The 25,548-nt window shown below is 41.1% G+C and overlaps 1 protein-coding gene across 3 annotated transcripts; it reads right to left on the reverse strand.

The window, feature by feature from the left end:
- Positions 1-374: 374 nt before the first annotated feature.
- Positions 375-25,085, reverse strand: rubcn (rubicon autophagy regulator). Of its 3 annotated transcripts, XM_004561970.6 has the most exons (22): positions 24,681-25,085; positions 22,662-22,815; positions 20,974-21,057; positions 18,934-19,093; positions 18,724-18,830; positions 18,273-18,498; positions 17,087-17,509; positions 16,413-16,460; positions 15,425-15,520; positions 13,572-13,687; positions 13,190-13,385; positions 12,169-12,276; positions 10,808-10,882; positions 8,155-8,215; positions 7,046-7,178; positions 6,824-6,969; positions 6,433-6,497; positions 6,099-6,337; positions 5,736-5,797; positions 5,491-5,644; positions 5,261-5,354; positions 375-2,406 (listed from the first exon to the last, which is right to left on the reverse strand). In XM_004561970.6, exons 1-22 carry the CDS (start codon positions 24,716-24,718, stop codon positions 2,270-2,272), a joined length of 2,922 nt encoding a protein of 973 aa, XP_004562027.1. In that variant the 5' UTR covers positions 24,719-25,085; the 3' UTR covers positions 375-2,269. The 3 variants fall into 3 exon arrangements, with proteins under 3 accessions (XP_004562027.1, XP_004562029.1, XP_004562028.1); XM_004561972.6 differs by lacking the exon at positions 10,808-10,882 and having other exon boundaries at positions 24,681-25,084; XM_004561971.6 differs by lacking the exon at positions 16,413-16,460 and having other exon boundaries at positions 24,681-25,083.
- Between the last annotated feature and the right edge of the window lie 463 nt (positions 25,086-25,548).

The following is a 25,548-nucleotide window of genomic DNA, read 5'->3' on the forward strand; positions in this document are numbered from 1 at the left end:
AAATGATAATCGTTTGATTCACCGTATAAATAGGATTATGGCTTATTAAAGGTTCAGAAGTGCAACATTAAAAATTATACATTCGCTTTTATTTAAACTGCATACAAATTACATGTATGAAGGAAATGTTCAAAATGGGTTATTGTTAATGATCTCCTATAGTCGATCTGAAGTACCTTCATGGCCCACCAGGGGGCGCCAGCCTATTGTTTTGCAATCACACAAAAACAAAACAGGCAAAGAAAAACCTCCACCTCTGGGTCTTGGCAGCTGTGACTCTGATGTATTAAATACTAATTATGAACATACATAGCAGATGAACTTCCAAGACTTCAGTTTTATTTACCAAGAAAAGTTCAAGTGAAGAATGACACTTATTAACAGTCTAGCCAGTCATTTATTATTAACATGATTACAGAACCAAAGCAAATGAACACACAATATTAATCATAATAATTAACTTTTTTAATAGCATACATTTGGATCTGTAGTGCACTGTAAGGCTCCTTCGCTCGTCCATGTTAAAGGCAACAAAACCAATAGTAATAATCATCTAAATGGAGGTTTGTCAGTAGAGCTCAGCAGTCACTTTGTTCAGTGTTTCTTCTAAAAAGCATCTCAAAATTCAAAAATCAGTCTCTGGCAGTTTTAAATAAAGATATTTTATCCTTATGTGCCCAAAACCTCAACAACTCAAATCTACAGATGGGATACATACACTGGAGTTTTATCCAGTCTATCAAAGGACTTCAGGACTACAAATGTGATCAATTCAGCTCACAACAGAGCCAATAATCAGACATTTCTATTCCTCTGTGCAATACTGGGTTTGCAAAAAAAGTCATCAAAATAAAACGATCAGAGTTGTAAAGATATTTTTTGGTTCAACTACTGAAATTAATCATCTGCTACAGGTGATAACAGCACGCTCATACGTGGTCAGAACCTTACGGTCAGTTTAAACAGTTAAAGGAGACTCCAAGCTAGCAGTCCCATTGGAAAAATTGCTTTCGCACACAACTCCGTGTTCAAACAGTGAACCGTCGTGTTTACACTTTCAAACTGCTGGAAGAAAAAACTAAATTTAGCCCAGGAAGTGATAATGGTCTCTTCTACCTTGTGGATCTTCACAATGTTGAGAAACTCAACCGGCAGGAACTTTTAAGACCGTTCAAGATCAGGGTTCATGTTCCTGACACATCTAAAAACTCAAAGAGTGATGTCCCACCATCGGCCCCTCCAACAAAAACATGGGATCAGTGCAATTAACCAAACCTTCTCCAATATTCCAAAACCTACAACGAGCAGCCGTGTGCCAGTTGGGCTACACGCACAGCAGGTAGACGTGTGCGCAAATAAACACAAGCACCCACACCTCTCTCCAGTAACCAAATGCACACAAAGCAGCAGCACAATTCTTTAAAAAAAACAAAACAAAAAAAAAAAACTCAATGCTGATTTGAAACACCTCCTCTAATGTCCAGTGTTTTTGAATGCAGCTTTGTCCAAGAGCCACACAAATGTGTGTAAAATAGCTAAAAACAGGACAGTAAGGAGCGAGGAAGAGAGCACTCCTGGGTTATTTAAATACACCGTCTTAACTGGGAAACTGATCAGCTCTTCAAATCTAACGTTTTGAAATCCCAATTTAAAGATTTAAAAGTGAAAAATGGGGACTTTCTGACAGGTCGAGAATCTTTGGCTGTTTTCACACATGAAACTACAACATAAGAGCATCAAACATCTGTGTAAGGCAGCACGTTTTCTCATTCACACACACGGAGCGATTTTATTAATTCAGGAATGATTCAGCACAGCTGAAGCAAGAAAGGTGCCCTGTTGTAAAACTCCCTTTGGAGCAACAGAAGCACTACCATACGGAGATGCTGGCAAGAATATTCAGTTCATATTTACAAGGAAATTTAAATAAAGTCATCAGCAAAGGACAGACAAATCTAATCCAATTGCCAAATCAGGGAGCTGATTTCTAAAAAATCACTACCATTCTAGCAGGACGCATTCTTAGAGTAAAGTGCATGTCTAAAAGAGATTCATAGGAAAAAAATCAACACCAGCCTTGGTGCTCTTTCTGAGTGATGCGGCTGCCCTGATGTAGTAAAACCTGCATGTGAGGCAATCAGCTGTTTGCAAAGGCCGTCTCGCCGGGTTACAAAGGCTGGAACAGAACGGGAGACCGTCAGCCACTACAATCATCGTCGTGTTGTGCTTCTCCTCCTCCTCTTTCTCTGAGGTTCCCCTGTTGCCAGCTTTAAGGCCCGCCTCCCTCATCTTCTTGCTCCTCCATGTTTTTGCGTGCCATCCTCTCTCTCCGGTCTGCCAGCCGCTGGCAGCGAGGACAGTCTTTACCTGTGCGGAAGCAGGTGCGGTGGTAACACGCGTGGCAGTCTGAAAAAAAGCGGAGAGAAAACATTTTTTTAAAAAGAAAGCCAGTTTAACTGAGCTTGTGTGTCATCTTAACAAGAAAGCAACACCTGCGCAGTGTAAACCAGTTTAACTAGTTTCATGTTTGGACTGCACAAACAGCAGCCAATCACAATTAGAGCTGAGGGACGATGGGTGGAGCGGGGAAGGTATAAAAGCCGCAGAAGAAAAAGGCAGAAAGCCACAAGGAGCAGGTATGTCAGGCAAGTCATATCCCGGGATAAGCTCAGCACAAGGAAACTTGTCCAGACATGTCCCGTTTCATTACTCAGCCTCATTCCCATACGATGCTCTAACGGGGATCTCTTTTTTTTCTGTTGATGATGGACTCATGAAAAAACAGGCAACTCAAATTCAAAAACAATGTTTATTTTATGAGGACATAAAATAAAAACCAGCTTAAATAATAGCAATCAGAAGCAGAAGCTACTAAAAAGCATAAATTACACATTCACATCCATGTCGTCACCTCCGCACGTTAAAGTAGTTCCTTCGACAAAAGCCTAAATACTAAAAGAAAAGGGTTTAAAAACACAGACAGGCGAGGCAGCGTAGCAACAACAACAGCAGAGTCCAGATTTACTTGACTCTTCTTCAGCCGACATCACACACGAACAAAGGGAATGAAATCACCAGCTCAGGTGGAACACGTGCGAGAAAACGACTCAGACAAACACAAACACCCACCGAAACGAAGCATGCAGAGATGTAAACGTTTCAGAGCGACGCACCACTGTAGTACAGTTGCCACCCGTTCCCAGAAAAGCTCTTAAGAAGAATAAAAGCAGCAACTACAAGGAGCAGCGTCTCTTTCACTGTGACACACACCAACAACACGGAAGCAGCTCAGAGCTCAGAGAGAAAGATGGGAACGTAGAGCGCCAGCACCTCCACAACCTCAGCCGAAAGAGATCCACCGCAAAAAAACCCCGCCCAAAAACATCGCCCCTCCACCAGCACCGTAACTACAGAAACACACCAGACCTCAGTGACAAAAAACAACTGTAAAGGGAAAAAGATGGCTGAAATATGAAGGTACGACTACAACATCTAATAATAATTTAACACACAAGACATATTACAACACCTAAAGGGACAGTTCACCATGTCCTGTGCAGTTAGAGAACACCACTCTTATGTCTGCAAAGTAAATTAAAACTACATATTTAACACTGGATGTAAACACGTGAGGCCCAACTCGTGCATCTGCAAAGTTTAGAGACGTTTATAGGCCGTTGTTTTACCTTTAACAGGCAAATATAAGAGTGGTATCAATATAATCATCATCATCATACTCTTGGCAATAAGGATTGTCCAACTTGGTTTCTGTAAGACTTTCTGGTTTTGGTAAACATTAATGCACAGCTACACAAGTGTTAACTGCCAAAAATGTGCGTTTGGGGTAGTAACATTTTAAATATCAAGACTGAACACTGTAAAAAAACATGTACCTCAAGGGTAGACAAAATTAAATCACTGTACAATAACTGCTCGATAGTCTTATTCAAAGGATAAATAACCGTGAGGCCTTTGGTTAACTGCAACCAGAAATCCATCGCTTGTTCTGGACAAACAGGAGCTAGTTTTAATCCAGCAAATGTATGAAATTAAACTGTTTGCTGTGAGCTGATTCCAGGTTTACTCAGGTTTCCTAATCCTTTGTGATCCCAGGACACAGCCCTCCTTACTCGTGTCCTCCACCTCCCCCTGCATCATGATTTATGTCGCGTCTCTTTGTGTTCTCCCCTCTTGTCTTATTTTTCCTCCATGCCTTCCCTCATCTTCCTGCCTCTGGTTATTTTCCTGCCTTTGCGAGTTTTATGATTTCTCCAGTTACTCCGCGTCACAATTCCTGATTCTTCTTGGCCTTCCTCCCCAGGGTTTCTTCCTCTTCCTCCATCACTTTCCCCACTTCCACTACTCTCCTCCTTCTCCTTGCTTCTCCCTCTGGAGACAACAGTTGTCAGCTGATGAGATTCTAGCCTCATAACGGGATGTTTGTCAGCCACAGATTCAGTTTTCCCCGTTCTCCCAGCTTGGGCCCCATCTTTCTTTTCGTCTGCCGTTCCCCGTGCTTCCTCTGAGGATCTTTTTTTAAACTCTTCATTTCTGTCTTCCTCTTTCACTTCTGGTTTCCGCTCATCCTCCACGTCTGTTTTTGAAGAACCTTTGACTCGACTTCCTAGCACTGATGCCTTGCCACCTCCCTTCCCCTCTTTTCCAATTTCATTTAAACTTTCCACGCTGCTGCCTATTTCTCTGTCGCTGTCCCTTTTGTCTGCTTTTAAGATGCTTTTCTTTAATCTGTCCATCTGAAAAACCTTCAAGAAGTTCATTTTTTCCTTTCTTGTATGTCTGTCCTCCTTTTCCTTGCTCTGTTCCCCCTCACTGCTCTCCACCCCACCGTGCTGACCAACGCTTCCGTTGTCATCATGCGCCATCTGTTCCTTCCTCCCCAAATCCCCCCCTCTTGTCATTACCTGCTCCTCCTCATTAAGCTTATTTCGGGAAAAAGCTTTAACCAGTTTTCCAGCAGTAAAACCTTGAAATAGTCCCCCTTTCTCATGTCTCACTTGTGCTGTGTCTCTTGATGCTTGTCGCACTTCCTCCTGCTCCTTTTGCTCTCCACTCCTCACCTCCTCATCTACTCCCATCCCTAAATCCTCCTCCCCACCCACCCCCTCTTTCATGCCCATCGCGAGGGCCTTTGCCAGGCTACGAGGCTTGGGGATCTTCCAATCTGGCCAGGTAAACTGAACGAAGAGGCGGGAGGAGGGCCTTGCACCACCCAGGCCTGCCACCAGCAGAGAGGGCTCACCTTCGCAACGCTGGCACTTGCTCAGGTGGAAAGGGAAGATGATGTCTTTGTCGTTCCCGCAGAACTCGCAAATAAAGCCTTTTGCTTGGCACAGCTGAGGATAAGATGAGGGGAAAGGAAATAAGGAAATTTTAGATTAACACGAAAAAAAAACAAAAAGCATTGTATTTGTTGATGTTATTGTCCAAAAGCCCATTTTAATCTATAGAGGAACCTGACTCTCATCTTACCACACAGCCGGCTACGTGCATGGTACCAAGTTTCAGCAGCTCTTTCATTCGGGAACCCAGTTCCCCGTTGCGCACAGCAGTGAGGTCGTTGAGGGAGAAGAGGTGAAAGTCCTCTGTCAGGTGACCCGGCAGGCTGTCGAACTTGTCCAACAAGCTGAGGAGAGAGACACACACAACCTCGAATTAAGTTTGTTACCAAGCTTTGTGAAATGATCGTGGACTACGAGAAAGCAGAGATCTCTTACTCTTTAGCGAGGCGACACGTCTTGAAGAGATTTTTCATGTGAAAAAGCTGCATCCTCAAAACCTGAATACCACATTAGAAAATTATGTTTACTTCACTGTGCATGAGAAAAATAAACATGACTTGTAAGGCTGTGTTACTGTATGATGCAAAAGTCTCAAGTCAACCATCATCTCTTTATATTTTCCAGGAAAATCAGAAGTATGTGCAGTAATTCATTGAAGCACTTGCAAAAATAAATTCAAATACAGGATATAAGGTAAAGACAGAGTGTGAATTATTTTCCAACACTCTTTCTTAATGATATTGCATGTTGGTGATGTTAGTCTGAACATGATAATGTCACTGCTGCCTCTGAACTCACTCGAACAGTCTCCAGAGATTTGTTTTTCTTGTACAGCTCGCTGTTGATATCGTTGAGGTTGAAAAGCGGATCTCCAGAAATCTTGCTCAGCAGGTCCCGGGCAAAGTTGCTGACATAGTATTTGCTGAAGTCCCACTTCCTCAGCACCCGGCCGGGAACCACAGCCTGAGAGTTTTCATGACAGCACTGGCAGAAGTACCGGCCGATGTATTCACAGTAACGTAGCCGCTTAATGTAGTCTGAGGCAGGGACAGGCAACAAAAACACAGGGAGGTAAGGTAAGGATGTGCACGCAGAACAATTCCTTTAGCTTTTATGTTGTTGCTGGTTATACCTGGGTCAATGCGGGTGCCACAGCCAGCACAGCGGTAGTTCTGTTTAGCCACAATTATCTTCCTCCTGAAAGACAACAATAAGTTAAAAAAAAATGCAAACTGCAAACAGTTGTGTCTCTTACTTGATTACTGCATGTCTGAAATGATTAATAAATATAAGCATATCTTTAAATTTTCTGTGAAAGAGCCCACAGTCATCACTATTATTCCTGAAAATATAAATTAAGTTCATTGGTGCTAACAGAACCCTAATTTAGACTCCTCTTCTCCACCTACTGTATCCACTTTAATCCCTGTAGTATGCTTTTATTTATTTTTCATACATACATTTATTTATTTATTTTTTAATTTATTTTCACAAAGATGAAGATGCATATGATGTGGACTCACTTGGGTGCAGGATGAATGTTGAAGATGATCTGTGGTCGCGGCGGCGCCCACTCGAGGTTACCTCTGACCCGAATCCTTAACTTGTAGATGTCTGCGTGCTCGCCGTCATCAGGAGAGATCGGCAGAGAGTCTGGGATAGGCAACAACTGGGAGACAGCATGATCAGTTGAGTACAATGTTCAGTGCCATGTTTGGAAAACTGCAAGCGGCAGGGATATGTACCTTCTGAGGGGCATCCTGTTCTGGGACCAGCCAGTCGAGCTCAGAAGCTGCAGGAAGCTGCATGCCCTCAAACTGCCTGAGTAAACCCATGGCTACTGACTCAGCTGAGTTAGACTGGAGGAAGGAGGGGGTGCTACACACAGGAAAGCAAGACATTTTTAAAAAAGGGACAGTAAAATCCACAACTTGATTCATTTTAATGTTCAAATTTGGAATTCAACTGATTGATTAAACTAACTAAATGAAGTCAATGGAGTGTAGGAAACCTAAAGCACGCTTTGTTTTGTTTTGTTTAAGTGACTTCAACTCTGGTCTTCAACTCCAAATAGGTCCTTGTGTATTATCAGTAAGTTATTAGTATGACAATAACAGTAAGAGCAATGGGGCATGGGCACGTAGAGGAAATACTTTTGGCCTATTTCACCTAGCACCTACTTGGCTCAACTTGACTTAGTTGTAATGAAAAAGTGACCTGAGTACCATCCAATGTACACGAGCTTGATACAGCAATCCAGCTGAAAGTCCAGTGACGTCATTTGCATGCGACATGAACACCACAACAATGGAGGACATTGAGGTGACGGTATACCTGCTACTCAGTGTACGGCACTTTGTCAGCCACGGGAACCATAGAGTTTTGTGGGTAGTCATTTCCCTCGTTGCCAGGTTTCTGTGGAGACGCTCATGACTCATCAAGTGACGCCACTGAGTGTCAAATTGGTGGCATGCAGTCTGTTGATGTCAAATTTTCCAATTGCTTTAGATTGTTTGGAACCCTGGCTCAGTAGGTAATAAAAAAGGTACCTGGTATCAGGTACTGCCACCTAACAGAAAACCTGAAAAACCGAGTCGAGCTGAGCTGCCCCCAGTAAGTACTAGAGGAAAAGGGCTATTTGAAAATGCCTGTGGTTGGGCCAGTGGCTATTATAAAGGGGGTCAGGAGACCCTCTGTCCTTGCAGTGATTGGTCTGTCTAGAACGACGATGTGGTAGTGGAGCTTCCATGATTTGTCGAGCCAGAGGGCTGTTCCTTAGTGAGGTACTGAGCCAGTTTTTAAAGTAAAACTGACAAAATTATGATGTAAAGAGAAATGAGAAAAATTTACTTACAATGAATCTGAGCTGAGAAAAGATCTGCCGCTGGAGCTTACACTGTGCTTTATGTCTGCATCTAGAAGACACGTTAAAGGAGATTTGGCCGAGTGAAAACAAACAGTAACAGGACTCATTTTTAAGAGAGGGCTTCCAAAGGCTTGCAAGCAACTGGCGAGTGGATGGTGTTTCTTTGGTTTGTTGCCACTATTTGCTACAGCAAAGCAGAGTTAAAAACAAATAATAATAAAAAATTAATCAAAGAGGTTGAAGATTAAAAAGTGAAACAAATCGAGAAAGATAAATTTGACAAAAAAAAAAAAAAAAAAAAAACCCCACACCATCTCTTCTCTTCTAATTCAAGCTAATTTTAAATTCACTTAAGCAGAAAACATGCAGTGAAAGCTAAACAGTCTCAATATCATCACTAAAACGTGTTCTTAAAAAAAAGAAAGAAAAGAAACTAGCGAGCAAAGACAAAAGCAGCACAGGTTTGGCAGAACAGGAGACCGCCTGCATGGATTTACCAGTTTCTTTCAGGATCAACATTCCTGTTTGCTCATATGAGTGCAGGTTACAGCCAAAATTTCAGGATTGCAGGCAATTAAAGTTGGTGCAGAACAGATAAGATGGATTTTAAAAATCTTTTGATTATGTGTGTTATGAATAGCTTCTACTAAGCAAACTCAAGACCTACAGATACAAAGGTCTGAACGGTTGCATTTGTTCTGATTGCTCGAGATGATTAAAAATCATCGTGTGAATGTGCAATTTTCAATTAGTGGCACAACGTAAATCATGTGTGCATAGAAGCTCTGACAATTGATCTTTTTGATCAGTCTGTGTTCAGAGGAGTGAGTTGCAATTACAGCACAGTTAGAAAGCTGTTAGATTTGTTGGGATATTGTAGTCAGTGGTGTTAGCCAATTTCTTTGCCTTCCCTTTAAACGGTGCATTTTCAGGAAAATGCTACGAGAAAATTAAAGCTGTGATGTCTAAATGAAATCCCCCTAAGAGATAACCGCTTCTTTGTTATTCCTCCTGAAGTGTACCTTATCAGGAATAATCCTAGCACCATTCTGGTTACTGAGCTAACTTCTTTAAATATGAACACGTGGTGGAAGGACGCATGTGTGACAACACCAGATGGTCATTGGACACATGTTGGAAGTAATGAATAATGACTGGGATGAATGAATGGATGGATGGATGAATACGTGATAACCTCAAATGTACAACAGCCACATGATGCAACTGGTTAACTCCCTCGTCTCCTCCCGAGAGCCTCTTTAAACCCCGACAGGTACAGGCACATTCGTCTTCCTGCACCACCAAAACCCCGGAGCATTGAGCAACAAGCACTAACACAAAAAGGCAAGAGCACAGTTTCACTGAGGTGAGGAGGCAGGTGGCTCATCTCCAAACTGACAAGTTCTTGTAAAGAGATTAGATACTGGACACAAGGGAAATAAAATAACTGAGTGAGTATGAGACTGAGCCGATAGCATCTTAACTGTGTTTGGTTTTTAGTTATGGAAGGAAACTACATGTTGCCACTGCTAAGAGTGGTTATTCAGCACGCTATCATTTGCAATGCAAATTTCATAAACTCACATTTTATTCTTAATAGAACAAAACACACCAAGTGCTTAAACTGAGACATATTATACACATAAATATTAACTTGTTTTGATTTGATGGCAGCAACATCTCAAAAAAAGTTTGGACACAAGAAACAAAAGGCTGAAGCCTAAGTGTTTCTAACCTATTTTGTCCACATGAACAAACACAAGATGGAGACCATCCAGCGTGTTATCAGCACTCACTTCAAACAATGGTATGCGAGTACATTATTGCCTATGGAATTAGCAGCTTGTACATCAGCCATCAGACCTGAAAGGTATATACAGGTTTTAGAGCAGCACATGCTCCTATCAGGATGACATGTTTGTCAGAGAACACCTTGAATGTTGCAGACTCCATGTTCTGAACTGGCCTGTCTGCAGTCCAGATCTTGGAGCACAATGAAACAAACGAAAAACTAAATAAAAACTACAACAAAGACAACTGAGGACTGGAGAGCAGCTATTGTGAAATAATGAAGGGATGCTATGCTCCAGTAAAATTTTAAATGAGCTTAAAATGTTACATAATGTCAGTTTAAACATTTGACATGTTGGCAAAGTTCTTTTGTAAATAAGACAAATCTGTACGTTCTCTTTAATATACATTTTACACAGATTCCAACTTTTTTGTAATTCGGTTGTAAATTAAACCCAGAAATGTATCATCAATTTTTAATGCCTTTGGTGCACAGCTTGCATAGCTCTCAATTAAATACTTAAAAACTATAAAAGCAGGTAAAGATAAGATATTGCAAAACCTTATATGCACAATAGTATAAAAATTAGTGGTGAGAGCTGGGTGAAATGGAAGTTGTTTTTTTAAAAAAAAAAAAAAAAAAAAAAAAAAAAAGTATTACTATGAAACCAAAACACTAACTAGCACGGCAATTATGCAGGACCCACATCCAGCACAGTTAGAGCGATTAATGAAAGAAGGTTTTTCAGTTTGGAGTAGAACCACCAGCTTCCTCTCAGAGGAGCACAGCCACAGTAAACTGCCTGTAAGTAGCTGTGGAGCCACGCCCACCACTCCAGCCCGCAGATACCTGAGAAGAGGGAGGCGAGTGACAGGGAGAGGCCGTTCTGAGACATCGCCAACAGGGACTGACCCTCACAGCCATCTGAGAGACACAAACTGTCACCACATGCATACATTTTTACACTCCACAGAGTGTGTCAGTGCCACCCTGCGCTGCCGCATCCAGAGGAGCATGTATATGTGGAAGTCATGCAGGTACAAGGGTGAAAACACATGAAATGATTTTACTCCAATCTTCTCCTCTGACCTCTCGTATCAACAAGGCTTCTTAACCTGGAGAATAGCCACGCACTGGATATTTTCTCCTTTTTAGACCAGTTTCAGTAAACCCCACACATGGTTATGTGTAAAGATAACAAGTTAGCAGTTTCTCCTAAACACCTTTCTTCCCTTCTGATGCTTGGTTTGAACTTGAACACAGTATTACAACCAGCTTAATGTTTTAATTAATAAGTACTTTAACAGGTATATTGAATTAAATGGCTGTTGAGTTCATATACTGAGGAAACAGTAAAATATTTTAGTTCTAGGTAAGAATGTTACCAGTAACACCACACAATAAAAAACAACAACAAATAAAACTGCTGCTTCATTATTGCAAAAGCAGGAATACATCTGAATGTATTGCAACAACCAGTAAAGAGAGTCTATAACAAGCACCAGTGCTAAAGGACTGAAGTAAAGACGAGTTGTAAATGATATCAGGTCGACAGATGAATGACTAAATATCAGCTTCACAGCATCTGTCCATGATTGTAACTTCCTGAGAACTTTTGGGTCAAAGTTTCTTTTTCCCCCTAACAACCAACCAAACCAATTATCCTCTGTTAACATTTAGTTAAATGTTACAGGACAGCCCTACTGTTAGCAGAAATCCCAAAGATGTTCATTTCCAAGTACAGTTAAATACATGTATATACATTCATACATAAAACCCACCAAGACACGAGAAAAACCACAACCCTTATTAGCAGAATCAAAGCAATTCATAGACTACGGTTGTTTGTAGCATGAGAAATATGACAGACCTCCTAGAATAGCTACGCCTTTCAAAATGAGTATGACTATACAAATACTTAGCGTGTGTGATCACATGACTTTAACAGCTATATATAAATGGCAACAGCAGAAATAGCTAGTATTATGTGAACTCTGCACTCAGACATTCATATTTAGGGTCTTCGGTGAAATGTGACATGCTTGGTGAGCAGACAGGCTGATGAAGAGGTTATGAATTATGACCAGAAAGTGAATTAATCGAATCAATGATGAATTATAAAATCTAGGAATAAAACTAATAATTATTCCAAAATATATATATTTGATTATTTAGCCCCCCACCCCAGTGTTCCCTCATTCCCTCTCTACCTCGCAGTTCACACTCCTCCACCTCCTCCGCTGAGCCCGAGTCAGACAGGCCCTGGTAGGAGTCCTGAGAGCTCCTCCTGGAGCCTCCACTGTCAGTGGAGTGAAAAGCTGCACAGAAGAAAGGACACAGAAATAAACAACACGTGCAATAAAAAAATTTAAAAAAAAATCATAAATGGTTTCTCCAGTATTTCTGTGGTCCATCTGTATGTGTAAGTAAGTAAGTAAAGTTTATTTATATAGCACCTTTCACAGACATGTGTCACAAAGTGCTTTACAAAAACACAATACAGTCATAAATACATCATAAAAACCCTGGTCTAATTAAAAGCTTTTTGAAATAAAAATGTCTTTAGCTGCTTTTTGAAGGTCTCCACTGAGTCCAAACACCGTAGAAATAGGGGAAGTGCATTCCAGTCTGGGTGCAACAGCTTGGAAAGATCGGTCCCCTCGGGTTTTAAAACGAGTGTGGGAGACCACTAAAAGGTTTTGGTTTGATGACCTCAGGTTACGAGTGGAAGTATGTGTATGAATCTAATCAGCAATATGGGGGGGGGGGGTCCCTGTAATGCTCTTTAAAACAGGGGTCATATGAGCTCCCTTGTTCGAGCTGGTCAGTAGCCTCGCTGCAGAGTTTTGAACAACCTGTAGACGAGCTAGCCCTTTCTTGTTTAGATAAGTAAACAGGCTGTTACAGCAGTCAAGTCTAGTAGAGACAAGAGCATGTATGATCATCTTGAGTTCACTTGTTGACACGATGGATCTAAGTTTAGAAATGTTCCTCAAGTGAAAAAAGCAGGTTCTTACTGTCTGATTTAAATGTGAGGATCTATTAAAAGCTGATACTTGTTTTAAAGATCTGTGCATCAGTGAAAGCTACTTTAATTAAACAGACACATTGTTTTTGAAGATTGACAACTAAAAAGCTCTCTCTCTACTGAGAGACCTAGAATCACATGAAGGAAGTACTGTGTCTGTGTACAGATGACAAAAGGATTTCATGTAACTGATGTTTGCACACCGTGTTGGGAGTTTGCTGATGGCGGCAGACGGCTGCGTCTGATCTGCTGCCTTCGCAGGCGAATCTTCTGCTTCAGCTGCTGAATCTCGTTGTCACTGTCTCCTTCCTCCTCGCCCTCCTCTTGGCGCCGCATGTTGTACTTCATCAGCTCGATGGCAGCAATAAGCGACTCGGAGATGCTGAAATGGGCATTTTCCTGCAGCACACAGAGGTAATTAAAAAGGAGAATATAATAGAATAGAATAATAATTTAATTGTCCCACAAGGGGAAATTTGGTTGTAACTATCATCATATCTTCACCCATAATTTCTACATTTTTCTCCATTTCAATTATGTTTGCACTGAGATTCAATTTACATTTGCAATGAATTAAGCCCTGACCTTCTCAAGGTCTGCACAGCTGCCAAAGTCCTGCTCTGACAGGTAGCTGATGAGGCTCTGCCCCTCTGACGGCCTCCTGAACATCCCTTCTGAGGTACTGCTGGACTGGGACCCATCTGAAGTAAACAAAGCATACACAGAAACACAAAGCCATAAAAACAGACATTTACACACTGCACTGGAATTTTAGTGCCATAATGTTGCCTACAAATCAAAAGGTTCTGATTTTTGGCTGCCAGAAGAAACACTTTAATTGGGTGTTGGTCAAGACAGATTTACTTTTATCCATTTTACATAATATTGGACAATAGAGATCGAAAATGTGACGTCATTTCCGGGGTAAAACCGCAAAGGATTGTAGGTACAAGAGGCAGCACGCGCGAGCTATTACAAGACAGTCACACAGAGATAAACTGAGACACAAAGAATGGCAAGAAGCTGTTGTATTATTAACTGCCATAGGCGGTCACATGACAGTCACGGGAAGCCGACGGGTAAAGAGATCGTTTTTTATCGGATTCCTTCGCGGAAGAAAAATTGTTCAAGTCATGTTTCCGAAGTCACGAAGAGGCGACGGATGGCCTGGATTACAGCTATTCCAAGACCAAATCTAACGTTCCAGCTCACATGTTAGTCTGCTCCAAGCATTTCCACAAAGGTAAATCTTTTGTTGTAGTTAACACGTAATTTATCATAACATAATTGTTGATGTGGGTTACAAATAAGTCTTATATGGATTTGAACTGAATTCGTTGCGCTTTGCTGCTTTGTTCACTGTGGCTTTGCCTGCTAATGTTTGTTGTGTTTTGCAGGAAAACCAGCCTACAAAATGCTGCGGTCCAGACTGGGCACCCTCTATCGACCTGGGTCATACTGAGTTTAAAGCTGCTACCACAGCGAGATTTGATCGGTTAAGAGGGAGAGCGAGATCAAAACAGCCACGAAAAGTCCGACATATATGTGCCCAAGGGTTGTATTGAAGCAATCAAGTGATGAATAACTGTTTTCCAGTATGTTGTTTTGAAATGTTTTGTGGTTCTTTTGTTTTGTTTTTTTGCATTGTTGATTTGTTTTTCACCGAAGCAGCTAATAAAGCATAATGGATTTGCCTCTTTCTTGTAAGAATCTATAATAGAATGAAACAATAATGCCAGTTATAAATAAAGACAATAAATTGAATGAATTATGAAAAACTTATTTTATTTCTATTGGATCTGAAAATGTTGTGTAAAACTACAACCTGAAAAGACAAATAAATTGCGTTGGCCTGCACAGGAGAAAATGGAAAAATTTTAACGACAGCTGTAAAATGAAATAGTCCAAATCAGAAAATAGACACACCAAAATAAACTGGACCTGGGCTTGTTGCAGGGATCTGAAGTTACTAAACATTTCGTGAGTGTATGCACTCACACTTAGGACCATATAATTCTAAATATGAGTGTGATGAAAGTTGGGCAGCACGCCAACGTCTTTAGCGCACTCTGTATGCTTGTATGGTCTGACCCTTTCACTCCTTTGATTTTTTCCTCGTACTTTTTTTTTTTGCCTTTTCATCAAGTCTGTCTTTGTACGGACCTGCTGTGTTCGCCTTCGTTTTGTACGCAACTGTTTTGGGGGCAAATAAAATGCAAGCAGGGATTAAAACCGCAGAATGAACGATTACCGGTGCTGGAAATGCTAGCGCCTGATGCAGTGTTTTGATTTTGCTGCCATTCGTACCTACAATGCAATACGCGAAAGTCGCGTGGTCTGTCGATCTCTATTTAATGACCTAATTGCATTTTGAATAAACAAAACTCATCAAGACGTCAGCTGACATATGCGTGTCAGTATTCACACAGAAAACTCACAAGACTCCATGTAAAGAGAACTGGATGTGCTGGTATCACTGTGCTGAGGTGAGAACGGGCTGTAGTCTTTCATGCAGCAGTCCTCGCCTGCTGATTCTGAGAGACACACACACAAAAAAAGGATGTGTGTTAATACATCCTTCACCTCATTACAGTATTCTTTTAAGAGAAATGGATGCAAACATGCTTGAGTGCAGGAAAAGCAGCTGGTTAAATGCTTTGTGTTGGACAATGACGTCTAAGGCTATTGTGTAGTGTATGGCTACACTGAAACAAATGTGGCTTTAAGTGCCAACCAGCCTAACTGCAGAGTGAAACAGAGGTAGTCTATATCACTCAGTGACCCACTTTTACTTAAAGACCACAAACTTACAGTATTGTTTACATTGTCATTGCTTTGCAAATGTAAACAATACTGCATTAAAGTTATGTTTTGCATTGGGAATCTTCCTCTCTGTGAGCTCCAGAATTTATATTAAAACTTCAAAACATCAGAAGAAAAGACAAGACTACATGATTCTTTGAATACAATACTGACACGTAGTCTTAGGGAACCTTTATGGTCGCCGGTCACCCCCATCACACTTCAGTTAAAGGCAATGTTGCTTTTTGGGTTCTCAAATAGACGGGACACTCCCAGGTATTTAACCTCTAATGGGGCTGTAACACTGACAATTTTGAGAGTCATTGAGCCACCTCATTGTCATGCGAGTCGTAAGGGTCACATGAGCCAAGGTGTGAATTGTAATAGAGTCCCAGAACAAAAGAAAGCAAAGTGATAAAGTGACTTCTTCACACCAATCTGATTTGGTTTAAATAAACAAATAAGAAGAAAAATCCAAAACACAAATGATGGGCTGAAGACAAGAGTGGAAAATAAGAGGGATGGAGTTCTTCACCATGCACACAAAGAACTTTTTTTTTTTTTAAAAAGCGGAGGGGAGATGAGAAGTCATGTGATGGAGTACAGTGAAACTGCACCGCCAACCTGCTACCGGGTCCTCTATTATTATGGTGATTTTTCTGTGGCCCCCTCCTTTGTGCAAACAGTAGAAGGGAGAGATAAGACAAGGACAGAGCAGAAGAAGAGATGATTAATTCAAGCCAAGAAAGGGGAAACAGTCTGAGCAAACGGAGCCGATATTAACTGGGTGAAAGCTTTAAAACCTCAGACAGGAAGCGTGCGAGAACACGGCTTAACCGCATATCAGAGAGCTGTGAAAAAACACACATACTACGCAGGTAGAACTACAGCTTAACCTCACCCTTAACTGCATTAGTCAGGTACATTTCTGCTACTTACAGTAAAATTAGGGTTAGTTTAATTCTGAAAATGACCTAAACTCATGAGAAATTTACAAACTCGCTCCAGAGAAACACGCCAGACAATTACAAATAAATACCACAAGTACTACAGGCCACGTTGTGATCTATGAACATGCAACACAAAGTAACTAAGCAAGAAGTGAACTGGCTACCAGCTGAAGCTGAAGTTCACCGCTTTAGGAAGTATTACAATCAATTTTGAAGTACAAGTTTATCTTTAAATGTTTCTCATAGGAAAGAGAGGCTCCTTAATTAAACAGAAAATTGCTATACACTGTAATTTAAATAAATAAAACAATCCCTTCCAAACGGAAACTCTTGAAATCTCCTACTCACCATTCCTGAGTTTCTGATTGACCCCCGTGTCAGAGAATGATCGAGTGTGTCCTTTGAGCCCCCTCCCCGGCCCCTTCTGGCCCTCTGAAAAAGATGAACGCCTCTGCGGGGCCTGTGTAGTAGAACGCTGCAGGGATTGGTCCGTGTTCCCCCCCCGCTCGCTGCTGTGGGTGGAGCTTTGGGAATTGCATCGATCGTTGCGTTGCCCGAGGTTACCGATGGCCAAATACTCTGGACCATCGTCAGAGTCACCGCCGCCACCGTACTCGTCAGCCTCGGGCTGAAGGAAGGAGTTTGTGTCCGTTAATGAGATTGAAGGGATGGACGCTGAGCCAGGTGGGGGTGTCGCACCTCGTGCGTTCTCCCCCGGACTGGTGACAACCACCCATTCAGATTCCAGGCTGCTGGTTTGAGAGGTAGTGTCTGCAAGACAAATGGGACAGATTAAGATTTGTACTCAGATTTTGCTTATGGGTTTTTGGTTTTTCACATATTCAAATTTTACTCCCAGAATTTTCTGCCCCACAAGGGCTTGCGTATGTAAGTATTTACATACATATAAGTATCGCGCATGTCTGTTTTTGTTTATACAAACCGACTGTCTAAAAATGGTGACACGCTGCAGAGATTTTAAATCCACTTAAGCTATTTTTTAACCACCCTTGTCCATTTCAGTGAGCACATTCAGCTCAGGACACTGACTTCGCCAACTGCATTAACACATTCTTCACCAATTGGCTTTGCCAACAAACAATCAGGCCTCTGTACGGTTAACTCAGCCTGCCTATTCACATACAAACTGTAGTGTATTCATAGCGCCTTGCCACAAATCCACCCGAGAGGGGACATTCCCCAACTCTCTGTGAATGATACTCATGGCCATTGATCAATGGTCATGAGAATTTGCATAATTATGATGAAGGAACTGACCTCCCAGCCCATTGTTCCTTCACTGGGCTGGTTTCAGTCATTATGCAAATGTACTGTTTATAAGATTGAAACCTGCAGTCAGCTGAGACTGAAGAAGTCACTTGGATGAGTGACGAAACGTTTCTCCCAATGAGAACGCGACGTCCAGATGAACAGAATCAACTTTTGGAGATTTACTTACCTGGATGATTGAGCATGCATCAAGACACTTTAAGTATAAGAAAAAATAAATCCACAACCCAGCCTCTTTTCTCACTTGTGCTGTTGCTGTTTGAGGATCCAGCTGCTGTAGTGCTTGCAGAGTTTTGGCTGGTGGTGACTGCTTCTCGCAGAGAGCAGTTGGAGGTGGTGAGTCTGCGGCTTAGAGATTCTCTACTGGGAGCCTTGTCGGCGTTTCTCCAAGCCCCACCAGATCCGGGCAAGACACACAGACTCTGGCTCTTCAGTAGTCCCAGGCAAGGTGGGCCCTTCAGAGGGGACAGCTGGGCAGCGGAAAGAAAGATTTTTAATAAAAGTAAAAGGAGTTTCTTTTCTTTGAAAAATTAAATCACTTTAACACCACTCATCAAAGATGGGTGATGGTTAAAAACTGAATGATGTGTTTACAGTCTGGTCAAACTTGAGTGAAACAGCGATGAAAAACATTTGCACAAGTGACCTTTTCATGAATAAACAGGTGATATGTGCAAAGATGTCAGAAAACCCACCCCAACAGTGTCTACTTGGGCGAGCAGTTTGGGATTATTCTGCTCCACAGCTTCCAGGCACTGGAACATGGCGGTCACATGAGGCTCGCTCAGCAGAAAAGCATCATCTGAAAGACGAGAGAGGGGGGAAAACAAAGTTAACACAACTTATACACCACAGCAATCTCTAATACAAGTATATCAACCTGGGCTGTTATTAACGTGGCTCACCATTGTAGTATTTACGCATGTGTCCCAGATGCTTGAGCAAAGGTCGGAGCTGCGATGACAGCATGTGAACCTGTAAGCTGTGAAGCAGCCAACGCTCAGCCTTGTAGCTTTCACCAGCACTCTTCATCCCAGTGCTTAGCACCGGCTCCAGGTGCCTGAACTGAGGATGGACAGAGAACAGCAGATGGGAAAGTGTTGACACAGGCTAAAACTTTTATATGTCTATAAAAGCACATTTCCATCTCTAATTATGTGATCAAACTTGTAAACCAAAAAAAAAAAAAAAAAAAAAAAAAAAAAAAATTCGGCTGATGAGGCCATAAACATTTCCTTAACTGGATTTTGTTTTTGTGACCATTCAGCAGGTGGTGCTGGCTTTGGCTTTGGAGTTCATCCTTGGCAGTTAATTGTTTCTAACACCTACCCAGATCTTCTTCTATATATTTCAAACTAGTTTCTATTGTTAAAAGAAACATTAAGCCAACACTGAGTCAACCTAACTGCTCCTCTTTTGAGTTTTCCTGCAAACATTCCCCATAAGTGTTTCCCACCAGTTGGTCTAAAGCTACGAAGAGGGTTTAGGAAGAAGAGACAGAAATAGACACCAGGCTTGAAAAGAGAGAAAAACAAGTGGAATGTCAGATGATAAAAAGCAGCACAAAACTAGAGGACGGCGGCTCAGATATGAACAACAATCATCACATGGTGATTGCATTATGCCCGAGTGAGCCCTGCTGGTCTGTAACACCAGGGGAATAATGAGGATAACTAGATTACTCCAAGTCCATTTGCTGTTATACAACTCCATTACCTCCTGACAGACAGGACTGGGGTTAAAGGCAGACCGTTTTCCACAACAAACTAGGAAGCAAAAAGTCAGCAATCTAAGTAAGTGTAGTGGCTCTACCCAGGCCATCAGATCATGTGAGTTTGGGGGGGATTTTTCAAGAACATAATTATAAGGCCCGTGTTATTTTTCTCAAACACATTCTAACATCACTTTATGGGGATTTTCCACAAAAGGGAGGCAGTTCCAGCAAATCTAGCACTTCAGGCTTGATGGGACAAGAGCACATTACAGGTTATAAAAAAAAAAAAAAAAAAAAAAAAAAAAGTAAACTATCATTTTTCCTCCAGAAAAGATAAATCCTCCAAATCCAACAGTGTCATTTTCTTAAATGCAACCTTCACACTAAAGATGTGTTTGGTTTGTAGTAAACAAATGCTTCTTCTGAGCCTAAATTATGTAATTGCTTACTCTTTGCTTTTGCAGCTCTCTCAGGAAACTTGCTATACTTTCAAAACTAAAACACACAGCAACAGCAACAACATAAAAGATATAAACATGCATGTGTGCATCCCTGGTAGCTGTGAACAAGGATTGGAGAACTGAAACATTAGCTCTTTTTACAGGTTTCACATTTACAGTAAACTAATAATAAAAAAAAACAACAACAACACCACCAGACAGTGTTTAAAGCTTTGAACAAGATGACTCAGAAGTAGGAAACGAAGCGAGAGAAACGAAGAAAGAAACTGATTTAGAAATGAAAACCGCATTAGCAACCAATGTAGCGTAAATAAACCACACTTAGCATTAAATCACAGTAGCATATTTTTCTCAAACACTGCTAAACAGCAACTATTAATTATTTAGTTAAGGAGAACCAGAGCCAAAAGAGTGTATACTGTATTTTGCCACATTATTTAGGGGAAAAAAAAAAAAATGTAAATCACAATATAAAAACAAAAAACTTGCAGTGTTTGATTAAATAAAGATGCTTTTTAATTTTTTTTATTTTTGAACTGCTGTTCCAAATCTCTGTTTGTAAAGGCCAGCCAATCAGAAGAAAGCCGGCTTAAAGTGGGTGAACGCTAAAGCAGCTTGTTTCAGCCAGAGGATGTATTAAGAGTCTGTATCACAGTTTCGAATAAGAAAGAAATTGAATCATGCACAGAAAGTCTAGTAGAAATATTTGTGTGTCAGGAAAGATTAAGAAAAAAAAAGTTACATCCCAGCTTTAACATGGCTGGGCATACCTGTTCAACATGGGAGGCGAGTTGTGGGCTGATGTAGCGAACACACCAAACAAACGGCCAATAGTTTCTCTGCTTGTAGTACACCTGCAACACAAGACCAAAGGCGTGTATGACCCAGTTTCAAAAGTATCAGCTTCAACCAATACAGCAAGTCATTATGAAGAACGAGAGTTGTGTTTCATATCATATTTTCCTTAAATTTTAGAAGGGCAACTGAAAAAATATATATATTCATCCAGTTAGTTAAAAAGAAAGTTTTGGTGAATTGGTAGTTTACAGAATCGCCCTTAGTAACAATAAGTTATGATTTTCTGTTAAATTTATTAGTCTCTCACATTGCTGTGGAGCAGCTTCTCTACAACACCACTTCAGTTCATTTGCGGGCATTTGTTTATACACAGCTCTCACGGCTCCACCACAGCATTTCAATCAGGCTGAGATCTGGACTTTGACTGGGCGGCTGCACTACTGTGATTCTTTTTGTTTTCAGCCATTCTGTTGTGCTTGGGATTATTTTCATGCTGCATTATATAATTTTGACCAGGCTTTAACTGTCGGACCAACGGCTTCACATTTGACTCAAAAATACTTTGATATGCAGAAGAGTTTAACAACTGCAAGATGTCCCAATTTATGTGGCTGCAAAATAAGCCCAAATCATCACTTCTCAACTACAGTTCTTGACAGCTGGTATGAGGTGTTTGCACTGGTATACTGTGTTTGATTTTCACCAGACATGAGGCTGTGCACTATGGACAAAACTCTCCAAAGTGCTCTCATCTGTCCAAAGGACATTGTTCCAGAAGTCTTATGATTTGTTCAGATGTGGTTTTGCAAGCCTAAGCGCTGTTGCCATGTTCATTTTAGAGAGAAGAGTCTTCCCCTGGTAACGCTGTCAAACAAGCCAAACCTGTTCTGTTGTTTTTTCCCCCCCATTATACCATCATTTAGCACTTAACATGCTAACTGACGATCAAACCACCAAAACATTTGCTTCTACAGGAGGTCCTCACCCTTCCTGATGATCTGTTAATAAAATACATTTGCACTTTCCTGCGTCTTATCCTCCTAATTCACGGACGTAAGGGTGTATTTAGATTTCACAAGACTGCACAGTCCTGTGAAAACTTTTTTCCCCCACATGACTGTAAACCACCTGATAAAAATCACACGCTTCCATCCCGGCCAGATTTATTATGGTTTTATTTTTTTCCGGTTTAGTTCACATTTGTGTTTCACTTTTGTTTTTAATTTAATATGAGGGCAGGTTGTTTCCAAAGCAGGTACTCCCATTACCATGATATGGAGAGTATCTGTCAGATCAGAACAGGTTTTTCAATACAAACACAGCACTTCTGTCAATATCACTCACATAAACATCCCAAGTCTCAATACATGCATGCACCAAAACCTCATCAGGCATGCTGTGTTGATACAGTTGATCAGGGTAAATGCACCTTCAGTGCAACACAAAGTGTTTTTGTCTTCATACCAGAATCAGATGGCACAGACACAGCACGGGAAATAAGATACAAAACACACAGGACGTATCTAGCAAAATCAGCATTCTTTATTTTCCCCCAAGCATGCGAATATGCTGGTGTTATTTTAGTAAATGCCATCCTTGTTCTGTTAAAACAAAAAAAAAAGGTTTGTTGTTGAGATCGATATGGGCTTCGTGTGCTGACCTGCTCATTCCTCAGTCCATGGCTGAGGATGTTGTTCATGTCCTTGTGCAGCCGCTGCAAGCCACCATACCGCGACCACACGTTAGGGTTGTTGGTGGACAAGAGGCCCTCCACTGTGGTCTTCAGGCTGGACAGCAGCTTCCAGTGCTCCTTTCTGGAAGGTAACAGGGAAGCAAGAAGACATTTAACAAAGAGGGAGGAGGTACAGAGGTTCTGGTGTTGGCAATGCAGCTGATTAATCCATTAATCATCTAGACCAAAATTCTTTTCTCAGAAACAATCAGAAATTCAATGACTTATTGGAAATGCTGAGGATTACTGAATGTGTGAGCAGTGTGATTACATCCCAACATGAACATGTTGACTTTTCCCGATAGCCAAGAGTCTGCCTATCAGGAAAGGTCAGTACGTTTGAACCCATTATTGATGTTCATGACGTTCTATCATGAACATCAATATTTTGTGTACAAATGTAAATAAAAGGCAGGTCTTGAACCTAGTGAGAGCCCACTTGAATTCTACAAGTACCTTCATGAAGTATACTGCAAAACAAATTCAGTCATTGACATGTACCCACTGAGTACTGAGTCAACCCTTATCTTTAGGATACAGTCAGCAGTGGAAGAAAGAAAAAAAAAGTCAGATACTAGATATTAGACACTCCCCAAGAGCCATAAATTGCTGGCTCACAGGACTTCCTCATTCCCCCTCAGCTCAGCAAGTCAGACTTCACCAGCAGCACACAAATGAAAAAAATTAAACAAAGAAACCTTCACGTTAACAACTGAGGGTGAACTCCTTGATTATAGGAGAACTTAACTGGACATGTGCTCCATGGTGTTAAATAAATCCAGTAGATAATATAAAAACACAACTGCAACAAAATAGAGAAGATTATGTGTTGTAAGGCTGTGAAACCAGACTAAAGAGTTCTTTGATCTAGGCTGACATGGCCAAAGACAAACACAACAATTTATTTTCCTAATAGATCAAAAACAGTATCTCAGGCAGAGACGGTGTGTGAAAGTAGAACGGCCAGCTAGAAAAGTCAATAAAACCTGGAAGAAGCACAACAGTGAGCACAAGGTCTTTTCTTAGGCATCAGCAGAATTTCTGAGCAGCAGCAGCATCACGAGTTAAGACACAGAGCCAACTAATCAAATCACATAATATGTGTAACACAGGAGTGTAAGGGGGACGAGGCCGGAGGTTAGCGAGCATTCTGCACATACTGCGGAGCGTGGTGCATCTGTGAGAGGGGTAAAGTTATGTAATTAGCCCCTCCACATCCAGGGGTAAAATTCCTCTAGACTCGGAGAGATTGAGGTTTTAAGGATTACCTTCCACTCTTATCTGTGCGTGTTCATGTACGAGAAACCCCGGGCTGTGCAAACTAAGAGGATCGGCAAACATGTATCCTTCTAATCTGCTAGGGAAAACACTTGGAAATCCTTGAACTTCCCAAAAGTCTTCCAGTACTTGCACTGTCAGTAATTCTGCTGATCTTCAGTAAACCTTCATAAAAATAACCACCTGCTTAGTTTGCTGATATAACCCATATTTTAATCTTATTAGACAACAGGTACTTTATGTGGTCAGTTTAGCTGTTAGCACCATCTCACTGTATGACAGCTAACAGCTCTAATAACGCTAACGAATACAAGCCTTTCCGTCATCTTCCAAATGTGCAGTCTAACAACGCCATATTTTTTTTACAACACAGTAAATAATAAACCAGGAGACCTTTGGGATAGAGCCATTAGCTCCAGCCTGTCAAACCTTGGCATGTCAGGTTAGCCTAGCCTAGCTTAACGGGTAATACTGGTATTAGTTCTTCACTAGTGTTCAAACCTACTTAGGCTCGCATTTTTTTACAGTTGACTCAGCTTAAATGCGTTCACTGCTGGTCATCTTTTTAAACAAAGATCACAGGTAACCAGTGACATAACTCTTTAGTTGCCTTGTTTATGAAACCATGGGTGTTAGCCGTATACCAACGCTGCCTAACCTGTCACTCACCTGCGCTCCTCAGATTCTCCCTCTGCCCTGATCTCCATGTCCTCAGGGAGGAACCGAGTGCCGTACAAAGCCGCCAGCTTCTCGGAGAATATCCCGTCCTGTTAGGTACAATAGAGATGTATCGCAGTAGCAGAGTTGCTTGAAAGAGTCACCCGGACTTAAAGTCTTCCGCCATCTCTACCCTGTCTGTCAAAGCCGTGGATCAAAACAGAGGAGGCCGCATGACCTGCTACAATCATCAGTGGGCGGTGGTGTTCTGCGTAGCTCTGCCCACTATTTAACGTAACAGTGCTTACTTTAAAATAACACCAGATAATACCGCCCTCAGTAACTTGCAAATAATTTGAAAATAAAAGGCTCAGTTGTGTTTTATAAATAAGTTTATAAAGAGTTATGGCTTTTAGGCGGCGGGTGAGGAAAGAGCTTTCTAGAAGACTAGATAGAAACCCGGTCCATGTCGCCACCTGTTGTTACAGAGTAGTACTGCAGGTCTGTATTTTCAAGCTGAAACTTTAAAATATTAGCAAAGATTAAACCCATAACCACAGCAAGGGAATTACCACTGACCGTTATAATTTTACACTGCAGTAGACTGAAACATTTACTCAAAAAAGAAATTATTATGATTACAAAGGACAGCCTGATATAATAAATGAGGGAATTAATCTGAAAATCTACTTGTAACTACAGTGGACTCTCTCTCTCTCTTTATACAAATAATAATTATTATTATTATTTGTATTTTTTGACGCTGTTTAAAGAGTCGTATCTATGCCTTCAATACATCTATCTATATCTATAGATAGATATATAGCGTGAAAAAATACAAATAATATTAATTATTATTATTACTTATCCCTGTGGCAGT

The sequence above is a fragment of the Maylandia zebra genome, linkage group LG15 (assembly GCF_041146795.1).
Source record: "Maylandia zebra isolate NMK-2024a linkage group LG15, Mzebra_GT3a, whole genome shotgun sequence".
In the NCBI taxonomy this organism is placed as follows: domain Eukaryota; kingdom Metazoa; phylum Chordata; class Actinopteri; order Cichliformes; family Cichlidae; genus Maylandia; species Maylandia zebra.